At 30.6% G+C, this 21535-nt stretch overlaps 2 protein-coding genes across 3 annotated transcripts; one reads left to right on the top strand and one right to left on the bottom strand.

Annotated features, from left to right (window-relative positions):
• The first annotated feature begins 125 nt into the window (after positions 1-125).
• Positions 126-4662, top strand: LOC134690499 (uncharacterized). 2 transcript variants are annotated; one of them, XM_063550472.1, is made up of 5 exons: positions 127-168; positions 1717-1996; positions 3170-3262; positions 3551-3607; positions 4165-4662. In XM_063550472.1, exons 2-5 carry the CDS (start codon positions 1948-1950, stop codon positions 4320-4322), a joined length of 357 nt encoding a protein of 118 aa, XP_063406542.1. In that variant the 5' UTR covers positions 127-168; positions 1717-1947; the 3' UTR covers positions 4323-4662. The 2 variants fall into 2 exon arrangements, 1 of the variants encoding a protein (XP_063406542.1); XR_010101941.1 differs by lacking the exon at positions 1717-1996 and having other exon boundaries at positions 126-168.
• Positions 4663-14453: 9791 nt separating this feature from the next.
• On the bottom strand, positions 14454-18456 carry LOC134690189 (probable serine/threonine-protein kinase roco4). Its single transcript, XM_063550166.1, has 4 exons — positions 18240-18456; positions 17800-17906; positions 15578-16031; positions 14454-15046 (listed from the first exon to the last, which is right to left on the bottom strand). The coding sequence occupies exons 1-4, from the start codon at positions 18454-18456 to the stop codon at positions 14454-14456; spliced, it is 1371 nt and encodes a 456-aa protein (XP_063406236.1).
• Positions 18457-21535: the final 3079 nt, after the last annotated feature.

Genomic DNA, 21535 nt, shown 5'->3' with positions numbered 1-21535 from the left:
TTTACAAATGAAGATATAGTTTTCCATTAAAAGCTAGGAAATCCCTTACAAGTGAAGATAGTTCTCCATTAAAAGCTAAGAAATCCCTTACAAGTGAAGATAGTTCTCCATTAAAAGCTAGGGAATCCCTTACAAGTGAAGATAGTTCTCCATTAAAAGCAATAAAAGGTGAGTGATAATATAAATATGTTATATACCTATTACCATTAAAAAGAGGAAGCTAACATAGGGGACAATGAAAGTTAATACCATTACTTTAACCATTCAAAATCCTGAAATTTAGTTTTTGATCCAGATAGTCATTTGAGCTTATGCCATCACTTGCTATAATCCTCATGAATTATTTCCAGAATCTTCCGTTCTGAAATTAATGTGTCAAATACTTCAAAAAGACTTAAAGTGAATGTTCCTTAGGGTATATAGTTTATAAATTTTAATTGATGATTTGATTCATCAACAAATCTTGATGCTGTTGCTAAGAAAAAGAACATAGTTTAGTGGTTTTTGTGAAATTGGTGTCTTTTTAATAGAATTATGCCATTTTCAATTAAATTTTTTAGTGCGTCTTTTCATGTTGTAAAGTTATACTATTGTAAATGAGGTTAGGGTAAAGGTTGGCGTCTGTTAAAACATTCACACCTGTTGCATTTATTATATGCACCTGGCCTTAGTCAGGAGGCTTTTGTTTAGTGGAAGTCGTTTGTTGGTGTGTTTCATATATGTTTATTGTTTCTCGTTTTGTGAATAGATAAGACCCTTTGTTTCCTGTTTGAATTGTGTAACACTGGTCATTTTGGGACTCTTTATAGCTTGCTGTTGGATGTGAGCCAAGGCTCTGTGAAGAAGGCATTACTTTGACCTACAATTGTTAAATTTGAATTCATTGTGAATTGGATGGAGATTTGTCTCATTGGCACTCATACAACGTCTTCTTATTTATATAAAGGATAAATGCAGTTTTGGGCTTATATCTCACTAAAGCAGTTAGAGCAAAAATAATGGAGGTTTATGTAAGTAATAGAACAAGATCTATCTGCCATAAGATGAACAGTGCAATTGGACAACCCATGTTTGGTAACCGTCCCGAAATGGTTGATTTGTTGGTTATTTCATTGTATCGTTAATTCTATTATAGATAGAGAGAAGTTAAAGTAAATAAATTCAGCGAAGTTAGGTTTAAAAATAAGTCATTATCAGGTTAAGATCTATATGCATTGTAACTTTCAAACATATCCAACAACCCATTGTCGGGTTACTGTTCCGAAATAGTTATTTTTTAGGGAATTTTATTGTTTTTGGTTATTATCTTTAATTTTTTTTTGGAGATATATAGAGATAAAATGTTACAGCAAAAATGTTCAGCAAAGTAAGATCTACACATGAGTCAAATGAGTGAAATTGAAATGAGATATTAAACTGTATGCAATAAAAATAGGAGGAACAATTTATTTGCTTATGTTTTAAGATTCTGTGGATTTATTGATTTTCGTGGGATACCAATTTTTGTGGATAACGTGGGTGTAGGTGAATCACAAATTTCTCTAGGCTTGTTTTAAAAACCATGAAATGAAATATACAAAAAAACACAATTTTTCCACAATCCACGAAAACTGGTACCCACGAAAATAAATGAATTCACAGTAATACAGCTTACATGTTCCTATATACTTTTTTTTTATTTATTTTAATTGAAGTAAATGAAAAATATTTCCTCAGGAATGCCCACCTTCTTAGTTATAAAAGCAAAAGAAATGAAAGCTGAAATTATAGAGTATCTGCAGAATTATAAGCCATTTAAATCATTGCCAAAAGTTGGAGATCCTGTTTAACCATTATGTTGACAACACTAGAGGCATATCTGAGGAAGTGAGAGATGAATTAACTTCATATCTCAGCTTGACATATAAAGACATTTTCAATCTATCTGTCAGTTCTGACATTCCATCTATGATGCACAACACTATATCATTCATAATACATCATTCAGGAAACAAAGGTACAACTTTTATGAGAGAAAACAATATTTCTTTTTACTTTCTGTTACATTAGAAATAACAGTACTGTAGTTGAAGAGTTGCCACCGTCAATTGTTACACAGTAGACAGTATCAGAGACAGTAAAACAGTGATTTGCAACCATCAAATTAAAATTGACAGTGACAACTGTTCAAGTACAGTACTGTTATTCCGATTCTAATGCATTACAAAAAGAAAAAGTACGATAAAACTTTAAAAAACGACTAAACTTGACAATTAGAAACAAAAAAACGCAAAATTTAATGAATTATTTTGGCACAAAAATGTCATGGCTAAACGTGACGTCATACAAATGAAAACTTACAAACTGGAGGTTATTACCTTACCCGTACGCTTCAAATTACGATAAAATTACATTAAAACGCCAAATTCAAGGAAGGTGTTGTTTTATTTTCAATTATATAGTAGTAATCGAACATTTGTTGATTCAATCAATTCAAAATGGGGGGGGGGGGTGGGGGGGGTCCCTCCTTAGTTAAGCCTGACCAACTGTGGATTTGACAGCAAATTTTAGAGAAAAAAAATTGTTACATCCAAATTGCATTAGAATACTCATTATCTAAATAATAGAAATCTGTCACATTTTGTTATTGTTTTCCAGTTTCTTGTTTTTATATTACTGCATACACCTTAATATGTTATTTTATATCAAACCAATTTCTGCCTGTCATGGCATTGAAGGTTGTGTTCTATAAACATATAATTTATTCCATTTGAATTAAGGTAAATTTATAGAGATGACCTGCTGTTGAAAAAATACCCGATGAATGATTTTTTTCAGTGGTTTATTTATGTTAGCTGAAATGCTTTTGGAATAGGCCTAGGTAACTATAGCTAAGATGATAGACAAGTGCCTCATGTTCAAAAATATTCATGTAATTACAGTAGCCCATCCAGAATTATTCAAAATGTTACAACTTACATGAACATCAGTGTAAAGGTTAAACTTAATGATATACATTTTACGTTTTTACAGGAAATCAATGTTATTTCGTCTTAGATTTTATTCTAAAAAAATCCCAATTTGATGTTTTAGGGACCAATTTGAAAACACCTAGAATCATCCCTGGTGGAATAAGCTTGTTTTTTCTCCTTTTTCATTTACATTTTTACTCAACTGTTTAATTTTCCAGATTTAAATAATCCAATAGATGTTTGCCAAAATTTAGAAAGGATCCGTGAAACTACTGGAGAATATGAAAGGATTGGTAAAAATACTAAAAAGGGTAAATAATCTAAAGTTTTTACAACTTTATATCAGTCCAAAGATTGTTTTTTTCACAGTTTGTCTTTTAAATCTTATTTACATTCTGAATTGCAACTTGTATACTTTTGAAGATTTGACTGATAAAAGAATTTTATTCAGATTTGGAAAAGGATGATAACAGTTTGTGAAAAGAAGTTTCATCTTCATAATGCAAATTTAAAATAGTTTTAATTGTTTTAATTCCATACAAATATTTCAGGGAAGGTTAGAATGATTTTTTTTTTTTAAATCCTGATTTTCATTTCAGATGCAATTACAGGACTTATTAATCATTCATCGACAAAAGATAAAAAATCAGAAATAGGTGAGAAATCATTTAGTATAAAATAATAGTTGGTTAAAAAATCTTCTCCTCTGAAACTGCTTAGCCAAATTTAACCAAACATTGCCAAAATCATTATTAGGGTATCTAGTTTAAGAATTGTGTCCGGTGTCCCGGTCAACCAACAGAGATGACCGCCATGGTTAAAAATAGAACATAGGGGTAAAATTGCATTTTTTGGATTATAACTCAAAAACCAAAGCATTTAAAGCAAATCTGACATGGGGGTGAAATTGATGATCAGGTCAAGACCTATCTGCCCCGAAATTTTCAGATGAATCGGACAACCCGTTGTTGGGTTGCTGCCCCTGAATTGGTAATTATAAGGAATTTTTGCTGTTTTTGGTTATTATCTTGAATATTATTATAGATAGAGATAAACTGTAAACAGCAGTAATGTTCAGCAAAGTAAGATTTTGTTAAATATTCACATAGACCAAGGTGAGCGACACAGGCTCTTTAGAGCCTCTAGTTTTAAAAGCAATGTATTTGCATAATAATAGTCTTTTTAGTTAGTAAAATAAGTTGATGTTTTGTAGGCAGAAAAAGATCAGGAAATAAGAAAATAGATGCAGCAGAATCCAAGAAGTGTACAGTAAGACTGACTGATATTGGTACTATTAAAAACTTGAAAACATATGTAAACAAGACAGAGAAAAAAAGAAAAAGAAGGAAGATATGTGTAAAGAACTTGTAAAAAAAAATGTTAAATGTTAAAGGGGCACTAGCTGTCAAATTCATGTTCACCGACTTTACTTAATTTCTAGTATTTGATTTATAATAATGAATAATGTTAACATTTATCCAACCTATTTAAAGTCTAAAAAAAATTATTAAGAGGACACGGTATAAAATTACATTTCGTGTGTTCGCAGTCTAGACCGCCATCTAATTAATTATTGAGTTGACCTCTAAAGTCTTTCAATGACCATATAAGCGATGTAAACATAAATATAGATATAAATAGATCAAGCAAATTCATGCTCTTGGATTATTCTAGGTCTATTTAATTTTATATTATAGATGAAACATTAATGTTTATCATCGTTTTTATCTGTAAAAGAATGATTTTCTGTGGATCAAATCAGTCAATCAATTGATTCACCTTTGTTTCACTTTCAATGTTGATATTCTTTTCCTTTAAATAATTTTACACATTCAATTCATGTGTTATCCATTTCAAGCTAAGGAGTTAAATTGAAGTTCACATTAATACAAATTCTATGAGGTTGAATTATTCACTTGCAAGTGAATAATTCATTATCAATGATTTTAGCTTATTTTGACAGAACTAAATCTTACTTGCTGCTAAAAGCGAATTATTATTTCACCATTGTATTTCATTAGTGATTGAGCAAAAAAAATAATATATAATTTTTTTTTTATATATCTCGTAGCTAGTGCCCCATTAAGATTTAAAAAAGTTCATCTGATATGAAACAACAAATTCAGGATACTTTGTGTCATATTTCAAATAAGTTGAATGTATATCTACTTATGACAAAACTATGGTATTGCAAAATGTCGTAATTTTTTTTTTGTCTTATTGATGAAAATCGATAATAGGAAGAGTAAAAAAGCCTGTGAAGTAAAAATATAAAAAAATATATTAATATATAACAAAATCCCTTCAAGAAAATATTGTGACCTTTAGTTTAGTCATGCAGTTCTATGACAGCAGATCTTTTTTATGTTATGCAACTTTACCATAAGTTTGACCAAATGCAAAGCAAATGCAAAGCAAATGCAAAGCAAACAATAAAAATCAGGAAAGAGAACTTATGGATGTATATATTTATTCTGTTTGACTTGAATTTACATTATTATTTATCTAAAGTTTTTCAACTTTTCAATAGATAGACTAAGTGTAAATGTTTGTTATGTCTGCAAATTTTCAATATTATTTTTTTCATGGAGTAAATGAGTCTGTATTGCAAACAAAAGAGTGTATTACACAGTTCTTTCCATTAAGTTCATATTTATGCACAAAAAAAATCATAATTATGAGTACTGTTTTTCACTGTTTATTGTATACACCCCTATATCATGTACATAGTATAAGAAGCTTTAGAAAAAAGTTTCCATGTGTATAACAGGGACATATCCGAAAAGTTCAAATTCAATAAAGTTTTGCTTAAGTCTGATTTTTTTTAGCAAGAACTTAATAAATATAAAGAAAATTCAATTCAAAGATGACCTTGATTTTTGCAATGATATATATACATAGATATAATACTTTTACTTAATCATTCTGCTTGGATATCAATTTTGTCAAATTTTAAAATTGAATAAAAAAACAAACAAATACTTGTGTTTAATGATCTTCATACTGTTAGCGTTCAGCCAGGATGAAGAGATTATGCTCAAAATTGTCTCTTTATTGGATTGAATGAAAGAGTTTTTATCTTTAAAATGAGAAAAGTAGGAAAGTTATAGATCAGTGAAAGAGATTGAACCTTATAGTTATTTTTAGTTACAGTGAGGATAATGATATAATAATGACTATCTTGTGACTTTAATATTTTATTGTTGTTGTTTGTTTATATAAACAATGTTTTAAGTTTCTGTGAATAGGTATAGTTTCTTTATTTATTCCATGTTTTGTTACATTATCAGTTTTTTTGTGGACCTTCAGAATTTGTGGATAATCTTTTGCAACATAAATGTCAAAATATTCGCGCATCATGCATCTTGAACTTTATTTTTCTTTACCTATAATATGAACCATAATGTATATAGATATAATCCTTTTACTTCATCATTCTGCTTGGATATACAAGTTGTCTAATTATTGAATTGAATAAAAGACAAATACTTGTGTTTAATGATCTTCATACTGTTAATGTTCAGCCAGGATGAAGAGATTATGCTCAAAATTGTCTCTTTATTGGATTGAATGAAAGAGTAAGTGTTTACCTGTTCAAGTCATTATACTGTTAGAGTACAGCTAGGATGAGAAATAAATGCTACAGTGTTAAATTTAAAAACAAAATTGATTGAGAAATATATATTTTAACTTCTGAAAACAATGATAAAAAATGAATCAACGGTAATAAGGATATTTTTTTGTATATATATGTACATAAATCATGTAAATATTTATATATGTTGTATTCAAGTTGCAATTTTGTACATGTTATATCAAGTTGCAATTTTGTACATGTTATATCATGTACAGAAATATTGTACATGTGATAACTTGTATATAATTGCAAAAAGGCTTGTTATGAACTGTACAAAAATACCTCAAACATAGTATACCATGTACAATACATTGCTTAAAATGGTTTAAATTTTACAAAATTTTAAAATGAATCCAAATAAAGCTGCAAATACATTCAAATTTTACTGACTAAAAAAAAACTCAGAATGTAATTTTAAGAGCACAGTGATCAAAAAGTTTTAGAATTGTTTGTATTGCTTCACGATTCATGTTGGCATAATATGTTTTCATAACATGTTTTTAGCTCACCTGGCCTAAAAGGCCAAGTGAGCTTTTCTCATCACTTGGCGTCTGTCGTCCGTCGTCTGTCGTCGTCCATCGTCTGTCGTCCGTCGTCGTTAACTTTTACAATAATCTTCTCCTCTAAAACTACTGGGCCAAATTAAACCAAACTTGGCAACAATCATCATTGATGTATCTTGCTTAAAATTTGTGTTTTTTTACCCGGCCAACCAACCAAGATAGCCGCCATGGCAAAAAAAAAGGTACACAGGGGTAAAATGCAGTTTTTGGCTTAAAACTAAAAAACAAAGCATTTAGAGCAAATCTGAAATGGAGTAAAATTGTTTATCAGATCAAGATCTATCTGCCCTGAAATTTTCAGATGAATCAGACAACCCATTGTTGGGTTGCTGCCCCGTACATTGGTAATTTTAAGGAAATTTAATGTTTTTGGTTATTATCTTGAAAATTATTATAGATGGAGAGACCTGAAAACAGCAATAACGGTCAATAAAGTAAGATTTACAAATAAGGCAACATGACCAAAATGGTCAGTTGATCCCTTTAGGAAATATTGCCCTTTATAGTCAATTTTAGTCATTTTTCGTAAATCTCCATGATCTTTTACAGAAATCTTCCTCTCTGAAACTACTGGGCCAAATTAATCCATACTTGGCCACAATCATCATTGATGTATCTAGAAAATTGTGTTTTTTGACCCGGCCAACCAACCAAGATGACCGCCACGGCTAAAAATAGAATATGGAGGTTAAATGCAGTTTTTGGTTATTACTCAAAAACCAAAGCATTTAGAGCATTTAGAGCAAATCTGGCAATGGGTAAAATTGTTTATCTGGTCAAGATCTATCTGCCCTGAAATTTTCAGATGAATCAGACAACCCATTGTTGGGTTGCTGCCCCTAAATTGGTAATTTTAAGGAAATTTTACTGTTTTTGGTAATTATCTTGAATATTATTATGGATTGATATAAACTGTACACAGCAAAAATGTTCAGCAAAGTAAGATTTACAAATAAGTCACTAGACCCAAAATGGTCAGTTGACCCCTTTAGGAGTTATTGCCCTTTATAGTCCATTTTTAACAATTTTTTCGTAAATCTAAGTTAACTTTTTCAAAAATCTTCTTCTCTGAAACTATTAAGCCAAATTTTACCAAACATAGCCAGAATCATTATTAGGCTATTAAGTTTAAAAATTGTGTTTTGTGACCGAGCTAACCAACCAATATGGTCGCTACGGTTGAAAATAGAACATAGGGGTAAAATGCAGTTTTTGGCTTATAACTCAAAAATCAAAAAAATTAGAGCAAATCTGACAGGTAGTAACATTGTTAATCTGGTCAAGATCTATCTGCCCTGAAATTTTTAGATGAATCGGACAACGCGATGTTAGGTTGCTGCCCCTAAATTGGTAATTTTAAGGAAATTTTGCTCTTTTGGGTTATTATCTTGAATATTATTATAGATAGAGATAAACTGTAAACAGCAATAATGTACAGCAATTTAAGACTCAAAAATAAGTCAAAATGACAAAAATGGTCCCTAAGAAGTAATTGTCCTTTATAATCAATTTTTTAAATTTTTCATAAAATTTGTAAATTTTTACTAACATTTTCCACTGAAACTACTCGGACAAGTTCATTATAGACAGATAATTGTAAGCAGCAAAAAATGTTCAGTAAAGTAAGATGTTCAAACACTTCACAATCACCTTAACACAATGTTTTCATGAACTGTCTGCTTCCTGTGTTTAATTCACATATACCAAGGTGAGCGACACAGGCTCTTTAGAGCCTCTAGTTAATATATATTATGTTCAGTCCACCGCGGCCTATAGAAGTTTTATGCTGTTTGACCCACTGCAATGATGAATTATAAGAATTAGTTATAAACTGTTTATATTTTGTCATTGTTAAAAATAATTGGATATATTAAACTATATTTTGTTGATTCTTGATTAACCTTCAAGGGTCACATTAAAGACCAAATGTTTGGACATTCAAAGAGTGTTTTAAAAACACTATCCACATGATTGTCTGAAGGTTTGCTATGGTGTAGAAGCATCTTGAAAACATATCTGCTTCTATCCTTTTTCCTTTTTGGAACGGGCAAGAATATTATTCTTAATAGGGAACTATAATTAAATAGTTAGGGAAAAAAAGGAAAAGGGATATTGCAATTCTATCATGAATAAGCTAATTCTTCATTTAAACTTTGGTCATGATGGTGAACCCAGTGTGGTTACCATTGCGCCCCAGACCAAAGTTCATTTAGCACTAAAAAGAAGTGAGTTTTAATTAGATGTTGTTAATAATTATATGCAAATGCAAAATGAAAATGATGTAATAGAAATAGAAATTATTTTATCAGAGTATAATCGCAATTTTAAATTAGGCTTTTTATTTAAATGCTTAGTAAATGACAATAGTGAAGTAAAAAGATGCAGAGAGGGCAAAACAGCTCTTCTTGTTCCACTGATTGAAAAGTTCCAACTGGAAACAGACTTTGTTAAACTGCTTCTGCCACGAAAAATCAGTGCAAAAAATGCTGTTGCAATTCATTCGCTTTATATCAAACCAATGTATCGTTCTGTCATTAATGAGTTTTATTTACTTAATTTACATGGAGTTAATTTACAGGGACATATAAGTGCAGAAGATTTTATGAGGTTGTTGCATGAACTTAAAACCTGTCATGCTCATTATTTAGTGCACATTTTACCAGTTTGCATTTGTTTGAGATGCACTGAGTATAGACATGAAAGACTTAATCAGCTTTCAGAATGTACCTATGCAACACCTTACCATGGTCCTATTACAAATAGCCCTTTTCGTAATTTACCAGTAGGGCAACAACAGTTAACAGGTGGCAGACCTGGCTAATGGTATTCTGTTATTCCATAGTTTACATGTATCACATGATCACATTATTTTATTGTTATGTATTTATTATGCTAATAAATTATTTTAATCATATATACGTTTCTAGTAGTTGTTGATTTATTGATAGAAGAAACATACTAAAAATAATAAAACAGAAAAAAGGATTTGTACATGTTGAAATGGCCATATTTTTAATGAATCCTTAAGAACTCAAGGTCTGTTGATTATACGAATCAGTCGCTAAAAGGAAATAAAGGAACAACAAAAATACTAAACTCCAAGAAAAATCTAAGTAAAAAAACATCGCAAATAGCCTGTCCAAAACAAAAGTTTATAGAAACGGACAAACTGATAAACAACTGACATATTCTCAACTTGGTACAGGACATAATTTAAAAAAATGGTTTCAGTTCCACCAGGTTTATGCTTTTTATTGTTTGTTATTGTCTTGATGTATTAGTGTGTTTCATTTAGCTTGTTGAATTTGTTGCTTTGTTGCTTATAATTTTTTACCTCATTTGACAAGAGACAGTGCCCTTTTTTCAATTTTTGTATTAACGTGGACTGAGACTCTCCTTGTTGGGGTATTTTAAAGTTTCTCAACATAACAGTTTTATTTCTTATTTTCCTCCTTTCATAGTAATAAACTCTAGACATGAAATAACTTTATAGTTGGGAAAGGTTTAATGATTGCCAAATGATCTACTATCCAGCCAAAGAAAATGAATATTACAGTATGGCCTTCATCATGAAAAAACTCTTTAATCGTACTGAAAGCAACAGTAATATACCGCCATAGTCATAAATCTAATTAAACAATAAAAACAAATCCGGATTACAAACCAAAACCAAACAATCAACTACAAGAGGAAAACAATAGAACAGCAAAACAACTGAACTACAACAAAAATAAACGCCAAGTTGAACATACATATAAGCTGTATAGTCAGAAATAACATTCAGAGACACAGTTGAAAGAGATTATTCAAAAGTTGAGACCAAGTTAAGGATAAACCTTGAATGAGAGTATAGGATATTAAAGTACACAAAATATCAGGACCCTATCATTTCTGTCAGCAGAACAAGTGTTCTCCATAGAAAAAAGATCAATTTCAACGAGTGAATCAGCCATATAATACCAGTATTAAACTTCAGCTCACTTTATAGACATTAAGTTATAACACAAAGTTATAAGCTTTCGCCGAAAAATGAAGGACTTGTTTTATGCATACATAAAAATTGATAGCATGTAGAAATTCCATTACATTTCATAAACAAAGTGTCCCCAGAGTGCTTTTCTGGATGCTTCAGCGGGAGCGCACAAATGATTTCATAATTGTCAATGCCAAAATTTTGAAATGTCGACTTATGTGTAGAGTTGTATAACTGAATGCAAGCGTCTGCTTGGGCTACTAACTTTTATTATGGTTTATATCATTTTATTTGTTTTGTTTTGCACTTATCTTTAACGGTTGACATTCTCAGTCATACCTCCAGTGGATGAGAAGGTAAACATGCTTAAGTGGAAGGTTTTGAACTACAAACTAGAGTGGTAAACATGCATATTATATATAAAAACGTGAGCATCGGTAATTTCCTCCAAAATCACACGTTGCACTGTCGTCATCATTTTGTCCACTATAGCAAACAAAGTTTACCTTACATTTTCCGCCCGTGTTGTTTAACATATTACATATTATAGCATTTTTAAAACAGTTCGTGACTGGGGTCAGACCAAGATAACCGTTTATAACAAAAATCGATTCAAAAGTGATAAAAATGAAGCTATTCTGGGTTGATCTTCATCATTTACGCTCAGAACCTTATATTAGAAAGCTAAGGATGTAAAAAAAAAAAAACAAACAGTTTAAGTTCCAAAATAACACACAAAAAAGATAAAATAGTCGAAGGCCAGATGTGGGGACATCACAATAAAGCAACCAATTACATCACAATTAATTATGTCATAATGAAATTATCACAATTCGGAAGACTTATCCTTGGTACCTCATTTATAAAATATATAAAAATAAATACCTGGATATCAATGCATGTAAAGTTATGTTTTAAAATATCAAAATAAAATGAATTTGCGATATAGACAATATTCAAATTTAACTATTATGTGGAATGTCACTTACCAATTGAAGGTTCTTTAAGTAGACGTTTCAGCTGAATATTTGGTTATTAATACCTGATTAATTTAATCACCAATAATATAAAGATTACAATTAAACCTAAGTGTATTGTTGTATGAATTGATGTATGTAGGGAAACAATGTATAGTCTGATATATCATTTCGTGGATTTAGCAACAAAAATGCCTGTACGTTTCTGAAATTTGAATTAAGTACAAGGCATTTACACAAACTGATAACGTATACTTACATGACTTAAGTGTACATCTATCTATTTGTTTTGGTTTTCATTAATCTCCTATTATTGATCTTCATGTAAATACTGATGAGAAGCTCAAGTGAAAGGTTCTTAACTCAAATATTGTCATTCAAATCTGAAAATGCTTAGCTGATATATCACAAATGTGTGTCTATAGAATCTTTTAAGTTCGGAACAGTTAAATAAAATTAGAAATGTATAATGATATTTTTTTTATTGAAGCTGTAACATTAATAATTAAAGAACCAAATAATCTAAAGGTGATACAATTATTCAAGCGTTTTAAAGATAAAATGTTAATCATAAAGGCGCTTTAAATGTTAAAATCACGTAAACGTTTGACATTTCATAAATTCATCAAATATAATTAAAGCATTTGAAGGACGCAGACTGTTTATGATTACAAAATGGCGCAAAGTTGTTTTTACTCTATTGTAATATTACAATACATCAACTGTTCGTGTTTTCTTAATATAAATGATAATTGTATTCAAGGGAAATAAGCATACCAGAAGAGGAGGAGAAACTTGGTAACTTGAACGTTATTTAATCTCTATATATAACTAGTTTTGCTATTTTTATTTTGTATGAAAATATGTAAACAAAATATGAATTGTAACCAGAGTTCATGTCTGGTTTTCATTTAAACTTTCTCTCGTTTTTTTCAAATACCATGTTTCATGTCTTTTGACCTCATATAGAGTCCTTATAATAGAAGACATTTACTTTAAAGTGTCAACACATACTATAGACAAACCATAGGCATAAAATCAAATCAAATAATTTTATTGGTGTAAATTCCTATACAGAAATGATACCAGCCGACATTTACAAAATACAAATACAAATACAAAAATGAACAAACAAACAGACAAAAACAAAAAAAACAAACCAAACATATTATTTCTCAATGATAAGAGATACATACTTTATATTTACATTACGTGGAGGTGTTATTCATACAAAATTATAAATTTAAGCCATTAACAATTGGCATTAATACTATAAAAGTTCTTAACAACATTATTTTTGCTTTAAATGAATGTTCAAATCATACATATCGCTTATTCCAGCTACACTTACAGTACTAATGTTTGTATCATTACTTTTCAGAATGAAACTAAACTTATCTTGTTCACACATATTAGCAAAAGATGGAACTATATTACTTAAATTACAAAAGAGTACATTTCTATTAATTTCTAGCGCTTTACATTGAATGAGGCATATGTACAATATATATACTGCCTGGTACAAACTATAGTTTTATAGTATTGAAGAGGTTGCTGATGCCTGAGGCAATCTCAAAATGTCGAAAAGAATATCAATCCTACCAAAACCACATAATACCTACAGATTGAGAAATAAAATCCCACCAAAAGTCGATTAGTATAATAATGATAAACTATTCTACATGTTGATGACAGTTTATGAATGTTGTAGGACATTCAATTCTAGTGCTTGTTTCAAAACTTAAATGTAAACTCTTACTCGTGATTTTCGTGATCAAATCAAAATAATGATCGCTAAAGTCGCTAAATTTCATCTCCAAAATCGATTATCAAAGGTACCAGGCTTATAATTTACAATTTACTATATTGCATTGCGATCAACATGTTATTTTTTTTTACTAAAACTTTAGCATTTTTTTCATGTATCAACTGTTTTTGTTCAAACTGATCAAATTTATAGTTAAAACTCGAGCCGATTACATTTAATTGAGAATCTTTGAAAGCTAAAAATTTAGCCTTGAGTTTTGAATGTAAGATTTCAGAAGGCTAAAAATTTAGTTTATTGTATAAATTTAAAAGTACAATATGACTTAGAACAGGGAAATGCTAAAATATTAGTATGTATATTATTTATTTTCTTTTGTTATTGCAGGAAGAATTTGAAGGTAGCTGAGAATTGTCTTTTTTTTTCTAAGAAAAATTGAATTAAGCTGTAGTATTTAAAAGTTTGATGCAATTTCTCTAAACAAAAAGAAATTCATTAGATTTCAGGCAAAAAACATAGAATTTTAGCCAATTTGCAAAGATTTAAAACAATCCATTTTGAGAACGAATATTGCAGAGTATCAAAATTTATTGCAGTCCGTTCATGGTTAAAACCAAACATTCTTTAATTCCAGTTGCTATATCTGCGACAATAAGTCCAGCGGAGGTTTTATGGACTAAATAAAGAAAAATCTTGTTGCCTTCAACACACACAACAATGTCATGTGACTTGTCAATTGATACTACAATAAATCCTGAAAAGATGAGTTTTCTTCCTTCATACTGCTTGACGGTCCACATGCTCAGACATGCGCTTATTAGTCGATTAGGTAAAGCTGATGGTATAACAGTCCCTTTGAAAACAAATGCTAAGCAAATAGCTCGATCGGGTGTACATTCTTTGTCCATGAATCTGGTGGTATTTCTTTCTGTAACCATACAGGGAACAAAGAATTTCTCTACTGGTAACCGACTGCCATTATATGTATCATATCTCCGTTGCTCTGCCAAAATATCTAAATGAATCAGGATGTTGAATATAAACTCTTTGTATGGTAAAATTGCCTTGAAGTCATTTTGTGTCCAAATCTGGTACAGGTCTTCACGGCATATGATTCCACTTTCCGACATTTCTCTGAAAATTTCCTGCATTCTTTTTTTCTGTGGCCAGAATCTTCTGTCTAAAAACAGAAAGGTAAAATACTTTCTGAGCAATGAATATTCATTACAAATCTTTTAAATAATACAGAAATCTACTGGTCTTACAAATAACTAAAGTAAAAAAAAGTAGTTGAAAGTTATGATTTATCTACTAGTTTATTTAAGGAGTTCATAAATTATTTTTACAACATGAAAACACACTAATAGAAAAAAACAAATATTATTTCGTACATAAATTAGGCCGTTCGTTTTCTCGTTTGAATTGTTCTACTTTTGCATTTCGGGGTATTTTATAGCTTACTATTCGGTATGTGCTTTTCTCATGGTTAAAAGCCGTACATTGACCTATTTTTGTATATTTCTGAGTCAGTTTGTCTCTTGTGAGGAGTTGTCTCATTGACAAACATACCACATTTTTTTTTATTTGACCCTATGCACAACATTGATTGTTATCAAGATTGCAGTAAAACAAAACAGTGTGCCTATGATGACATAAATATGGCAATATACACAAAACTCAAAATAAGACTTAATTCAAAATTGATAAATACCTGTCACAAAAGATCGCATGACTTCCACCATGAGAAGTGGGTTAATGATAACATAATCTCTCAGATGTATGCTATCAAAGTACACGATCTTGCCAAGTGAGTGATGAAACTGAAGGAAATCTTTCAGTTGTCTTGGATTCAGAACAGAAACCTCGCTTATGGCATTTAGTTCTTCAAACTCATGCAAAGACAGAATTTGTTTCCCTTGAGCTACTAATTCAGCAATCTCAAGTTCGAGGGGGACACATGCATTAGGCATTTTCTCCCCCCAACATGGATGGTCGAAAGTAAGCTCTGTGATGGCTTTCTTCAGGAATTCAATTTCTTGATCAGCTTTATCAGTTGCATTAACAAATATTTGTTTGTCAAGGACAAGATGATTTCTTCCCTCATGGTCCTTAAACAATTCCTCTACTTCGTTGTACAATAGTGCACGTCTGGTTTCTACATCCTCCTGCAAAAAAAAAAAATGAAGAAAGAACCTTTATATGGCATGACCCAACCTTATTATAAACCAGCAATAGTATATTATTTGTAAACATGTTATAATCATAACTTTTGTAGGTCAATGTATTCTTTGTTTTTATAATCTGTCATAAAAAAAAACCTCAAAACATTATTTTGAAACAGTAAGTTCCCTTTACTATTTTTTTTTAAAATATAAATAAAGAAGACACTTTATGCCATTAATGGGGTATGGGAGTCTAAAAAAGGATAGAATTTGTTCATACTTTGCAGAAAAGTAGTATATATTGGTGTATGTTCAAAAATAATAAAAATGATAGGTCACCGTATATTTTCTCAAGCAACAGGTTGTGACAAAATGGCACATTTTGTATGGATTATACAGGACAATACACCATTTTGTTATTGGAAACAAAACTAAATGATAGAATTGTAAAATAAGTTACAAACATATAGCTTTTAGACAAGGCTTTGAGAATATCAAAAGAAATAAGAGGGTTACCTTACGGGTTTTTTTTCGGCTAAAAAATTAAATAGGAAAATTCCTTGTAGATTCTTTCAGAAAATGCACTGTTTCAGAGTTATCTCCCCTTAAAATGTCGAAAAAAAAAATGAAAAGTCAACCAAAGTAATACACACTTGTACAAATATCAATATTTATAAGTTATATTTTTATAAATTGGTTCATTTTTTTAACTGAGTTCATAATGTCCAATACGATTTTTAGTAATTATAAAACGTCTTTAACGGTTTCCACTCATCCCAGATTTTCATAAAACTTGATAGCTTTCTCTTTGATATCCCGTTTTTGTAAATCACAAAAAATCGTTTTTCTGTAGATTTATATTTCTAGTTGGGAATACATTAAGATACCAGAAGTAACTTTTTAGATTTTCTAAAATGTTCTTAATTCACCTGATATTTTCATTAAATTGTAATGTTATGTTAAAACATACATTACTTAAACTTTGTAAAATTCTAATTTAGTACTAGTTGATATTTTATTTGTTGAAAAGGTTGATAATGTCATTGTTTTCAGTAAATCAAGACTGCCAATGAGAGAAATTATCACCTTGTTTTATATCATGCAAGATAATGTTATGGAAAATTATAAGCATATTGAAAAAGAAGTATGCCTTTGACTCTTTGTCCGTCTTTGCTTATTCCGATTCTGTCTGTTTTGGTTTGTGTCTTTTCGTTTTTCGTCTTTATAATACGATGTGGATTTAAAAACAAATTTGGTCTTAAGAATCTTTCAATAGACACTAAACTATAGTTGAAATACGATTCTGGTACCGTTAATGTTCTTAAACTACAATGAATTATTCCTTCACATTAGATTTGCGAACTATAATGAAAATAAAACTTTTTGATAAGGAACTATTGTTACAAAACATGTTGAAATAGTAATTGTCCCATATGGACATAGCAAATAAAAATGAGATTCAGTCCCAATACACAGCAGGTGACTTAAGTTAAAAAAAAAAATAGCGAAGAAACATTATCGAGTTTAAAAGACCATTGAAAATCTGGTTTTTTACTATTTCCGTAAACAACGTCAGGGGCATAGGCTTATGACGTCATACATTGTCTTTCTAATCACCTTAGTAGAATCGATTTCATTTGCGTATGTTATGGCAAAAGACACAAAAAATACTAAAGGAAAATTATAACAAAACAGCGATAATAGTTATCAAAAGTACCAGGATTATAATGTTATGCATTTTTAATGATGGATTAATGTCTTGGTCACTTACCATTGGAACTTTGTCTTTATGGGTTGCAACAAACAAGATCTTCGGGATACCTTCAAAAACCACCTTACAATAGGTCAGAATTGAGTTGACCCAGTGCATTAAGAACACTGAAAGTAGAGTAGATCTAAAGTGCAACGTACAGTTAAAGAAAACACGTATACAGTATCTCAATTTTTTTTTTAGATGTGTTAAATATCATGATTATTTTTACACAATTTTAGACATAGAAAATCAACTTCGTAAAAAAGGAGCACATCAAAACCTGAACTCCAATAATCAAAACCGGGAGAGAACTCAGGATGGTTCAGTCATTCCTGATAGTTGCGTCTATCTTCTTACGCATTGCTATTAAATCATTATTGATATGTCGTATTTTGACAGATAGTTCTTTTCATGCATTTTCTATATAGTTTTCATAAATCTAAATCACCAAAAATTACCTGCTGGAGTTGGTGTCAAGTGCTGCCCTGGAAAACACAGAACATCAGGAACTTCGTCAGTTAAACCTTTACTTCCATCAAAAACTACTAGAAACAAAGCTCTGAAAGTCATAAATGTCTGGTGTGTTGTATAGTAGACATACTGTCCACCAAAGTCCCAGAAGATGAGTCGGCCAACTTTCATCTTATATTTCCCACTTTTGAGGACTTTTTCCATTTTCTTTCTTATTTCGTTTTTGGTCATTTTAGCCCTCATTTTCTGTTTAATTTGTTGTCTTTTGGACACACAAGAGGTCTGCTGGGTTGACAACGAAAGGATTTTTAGTTGTTGTGTAGAGGACTGCTTGGTAGCTTTTGTTTGTGAAGGACGGTCACCTTGGGTGTTATTTTTATATTGACCACCAACAGTTTTTTCGTTTGACATATGTTTCACTGGTTTGTCAGGTGTTTTGGTTCCTTCACTTTCATCATCTTCTACAGAGGTCATCAATACCTTATTGTACACAACATCCATGGCATTATAAGTTTCTATATAAAAGACCATAGTCTATGATTATGAAATTGAAGAAAACCACATGCAACCACTCATTGGATATACATGAAATAACTATACACTATTTAAGAGTTTCGATGTATAAGCTTATGATTTTCATCTTAATATTCAATCAAATATAAAAATTCTTAAGAGTGCCTTTTCGTGGTCTTAAAGATAAAACCCTTTCAAAGTTTCAGCACAATTCATGAATGTTCATAAATTGAAAAAGATAAATGCCTACTCAAATCCAATCTATAATAAAGATCGACTTATTATAGAAGAGTGTCCACCAAGTTGAATATTTTTTATCGTGACTAATATATTTTATTGCACACTTTTGCTGTTGACAATTTACTAAGTGTACAGCATTGCACTAAGTATCCCTGGTGTATTAGTTATTGATATCCAGGGAGAATATCTAATGAAAGTAAATTGATATAACATTTCATGTTTACCGGAGAATTTCACTTCCATCCGATAATTGGTTTTAATATTAGATAAATTTGCATCGTGTTTGCCATCATCATCTTTGGTTTGGATAAATATAGTTGAGAATATTTGAATATCGACGGGATTTAATACTAAGACAAGTTGTCTAATTAAAAGGTAAGTTGACCATAACTTTCTTGATGTTTTTAATCACAAGCAAAGTTTTCATTTATTTGAACATTGAGGTATTTACTATAAACTACTCAGGTAAACATGATTATACACAACATCAGAATATACAACACACAGTTGTCAAAAATAAAATCAATAAAAAAGTAGAAGAAGAAGACAGAAAAGTGTGTATTAAACACTATTGAATATATTATTGATTTTATTAAACATGTGTTAGGTATGTTAAAGTACGTAATAGTCACCTGACATGCTCACGTCATGTGACTTCAGACTTGGGTCATGTGACTTCAGGGATATTTATTATTGTTTATGTAGCTAAGGGTTTTCATAATTAATTTGCTGGGTTTTTTTTTCTTCTTTTAATTACATTATTGACTTCAACTATATATTTTATTTCCGCATTGAATATTTTAAAGATATCTATTTTTGTTCTCTTTGAGTCAGAGATATAATATGATTTGTAGATAGAAAAAAAAATTGCAGTCAAAAGGAAGTTAATTTCATAGTAAGCTTCAACTTTTATTTCATATTCTACTATAAGATTTTCCATATTAAAAATGCTTTCATTGAAACCTATAAATTAAAGAAGGTTAAATATTCTTGATATAAAATCACTGTTGTAACTACAAGAAAAAGTAAAAAAGTTCATATTCTTCTTTTATACTACAATGATAACATTTATTATCTGTGAGTATTTTCCATTTTACTAATAGATCATTGTATGGAAGTATAAAGTGAATTAATTTCCATCTAAACATTTTCTGTTTATTGTCAGGTAAGTAGTGAAAAATCAAGTTCAAACAATTTTCGAGTTTAAAGTAAAGGTTTTTGGCAAACAATTTTTCCCACATTATAACTCCAATAGTTGTCTGGTTTGTTTTCATTTATAACAATGTTATACATTTGTTTTTTACTCATTTTATAATTGATTTCTTTGTTAAGCATGATTTTTAGACTATTTATAGTTTTATGAATATTAAGCCTCGGTCACACCTTAACGGCTAGCTCGAACGGATGCCTAATGGATAACTTTTTTTTCAATCCGTTCATGTCCGTTATACGTCCGTTATTATCCGTTAGACGTCCGTCCATATCCGTTGCATGTCCGTTTAGCGTACGTTTTACTATCTGTCGACGTCCGTTCTGTTCGGTGGAAATTTTTGAGCATGTTTAAAACTTTAAACGGACGTCCAACGAATGAAATGTCCGTTGAACGTCCGGTAGGCATCCGTTTTGTACGGTTCTCGTCCGTTTTGTTTCCGTTGTGTATCCGTTACGTGTCCGTTATAATCCATTGAAGGTCTGAAATATTAATTCACCAACGGACTTCTACCGGACGTTTAACGGATAAAACGGATGTTGATCGAATGAGAAACGGACTTCTACCGGACATATAACGGATAAAACGGATGATGAACGAATCCGAAACGAATAAATACCAATTAAAAATTTCGCGACAGAAATGCCAATTATTGGTATGTCAGATTTCTTAAGGTTCATGAATTCTTATTATTCATAATCGATCTTAGAGTAAGGACACGTCTTCACAATCAAGCAGCTCTTATTCAGGCCAGGAACTACCCTTTGGCGGCATTTTGAAGAACAAACCAAAAACAGTTACACAGAAACATTTTGAATATTTATGCGATTTACATGTATTAATATTGTTGCCTTTAATTTTTCCGTATATCTTGTACATCCGTTTTATGAGGTACTCGTCCGTTGGATGAACGTTCGACATCCGTTCTGTCCGGTACGTATCCGATTCTCGTACGTTGTACATCCGGTGTATGTCCGTAATGCATTCGTTACACGTCCGTTTTATTCGGCAAGTGGGACAACATCGCTAATGCGCCTTGAAATGAGGAACTCAAAAGTCACGTGTAAACAAAAATTCTCTGTGTAGTGATATTTGACACTTTTCTATGATAAACAAGTGACTGAGCTTAACCGTTTGAGTTAATTTAGAAAGAAGGGGAACACAGAATAAATGTGTAAAATCAATGGAGCTATTAAATGTGTTTAAAGCATTAAATTTTCAAAGAACTTATTGTGTTAAAAATGGGATTATTTACCATGAGGAGCCGTATCACAAAAGGATACTCGGGGTTTGCTAATTTACGGAAAAAAGTAATCTCAC

The sequence above is a fragment of the Mytilus trossulus genome, chromosome 11 (assembly GCF_036588685.1).
Source record: "Mytilus trossulus isolate FHL-02 chromosome 11, PNRI_Mtr1.1.1.hap1, whole genome shotgun sequence".
Classification (NCBI taxonomy): Eukaryota; Metazoa; Mollusca; class Bivalvia; order Mytilida; family Mytilidae; genus Mytilus; species Mytilus trossulus.
The sequence above is the reverse complement of the archived record's forward strand: the minus strand, read 5'-3'. Positions and strand labels throughout refer to the sequence as shown.

What these genes read in the sequence shown, in the direction of transcription:
- LOC134690189 (XM_063550166.1), bottom strand. Translation starts at nt 18,456, where the DNA reads ATGGAAAAAGTCCTCAAAAGTGGGAAATATAAGATGAAAGTTGGCCGA. An exon ending in CTTGACACCAACTCCAGCAG is followed by an intron (nt 17,907 to 18,239) that starts GTAATTTTTGGT and finishes CTCTACTTTCAG; the next exon opens with TGTTCTTAATGCACTGGGTC. An exon ending in ATAAAGACAAAGTTCCAATG is followed by an intron (nt 16,032 to 17,799) that starts GTAAGTGACCAA and finishes TTTTTTTTGCAG; the next exon opens with GAGGATGTAGAAACCAGACG.
- LOC134690499 (XM_063550472.1), top strand. Translation starts at nt 1,948, where the DNA reads ATGATGCACAACACTATATCATTCATAATACATCATTCAGGAAACAAA. An exon ending in TGGTAAAAATACTAAAAAGG is followed by an intron (nt 3,263 to 3,550) that starts GTAAATAATCTA and finishes TTTTCATTTCAG; the next exon opens with ATGCAATTACAGGACTTATT. An exon ending in AGATAAAAAATCAGAAATAG is followed by an intron (nt 3,608 to 4,164) that starts GTGAGAAATCAT and finishes GATGTTTTGTAG; the next exon opens with GCAGAAAAAGATCAGGAAAT.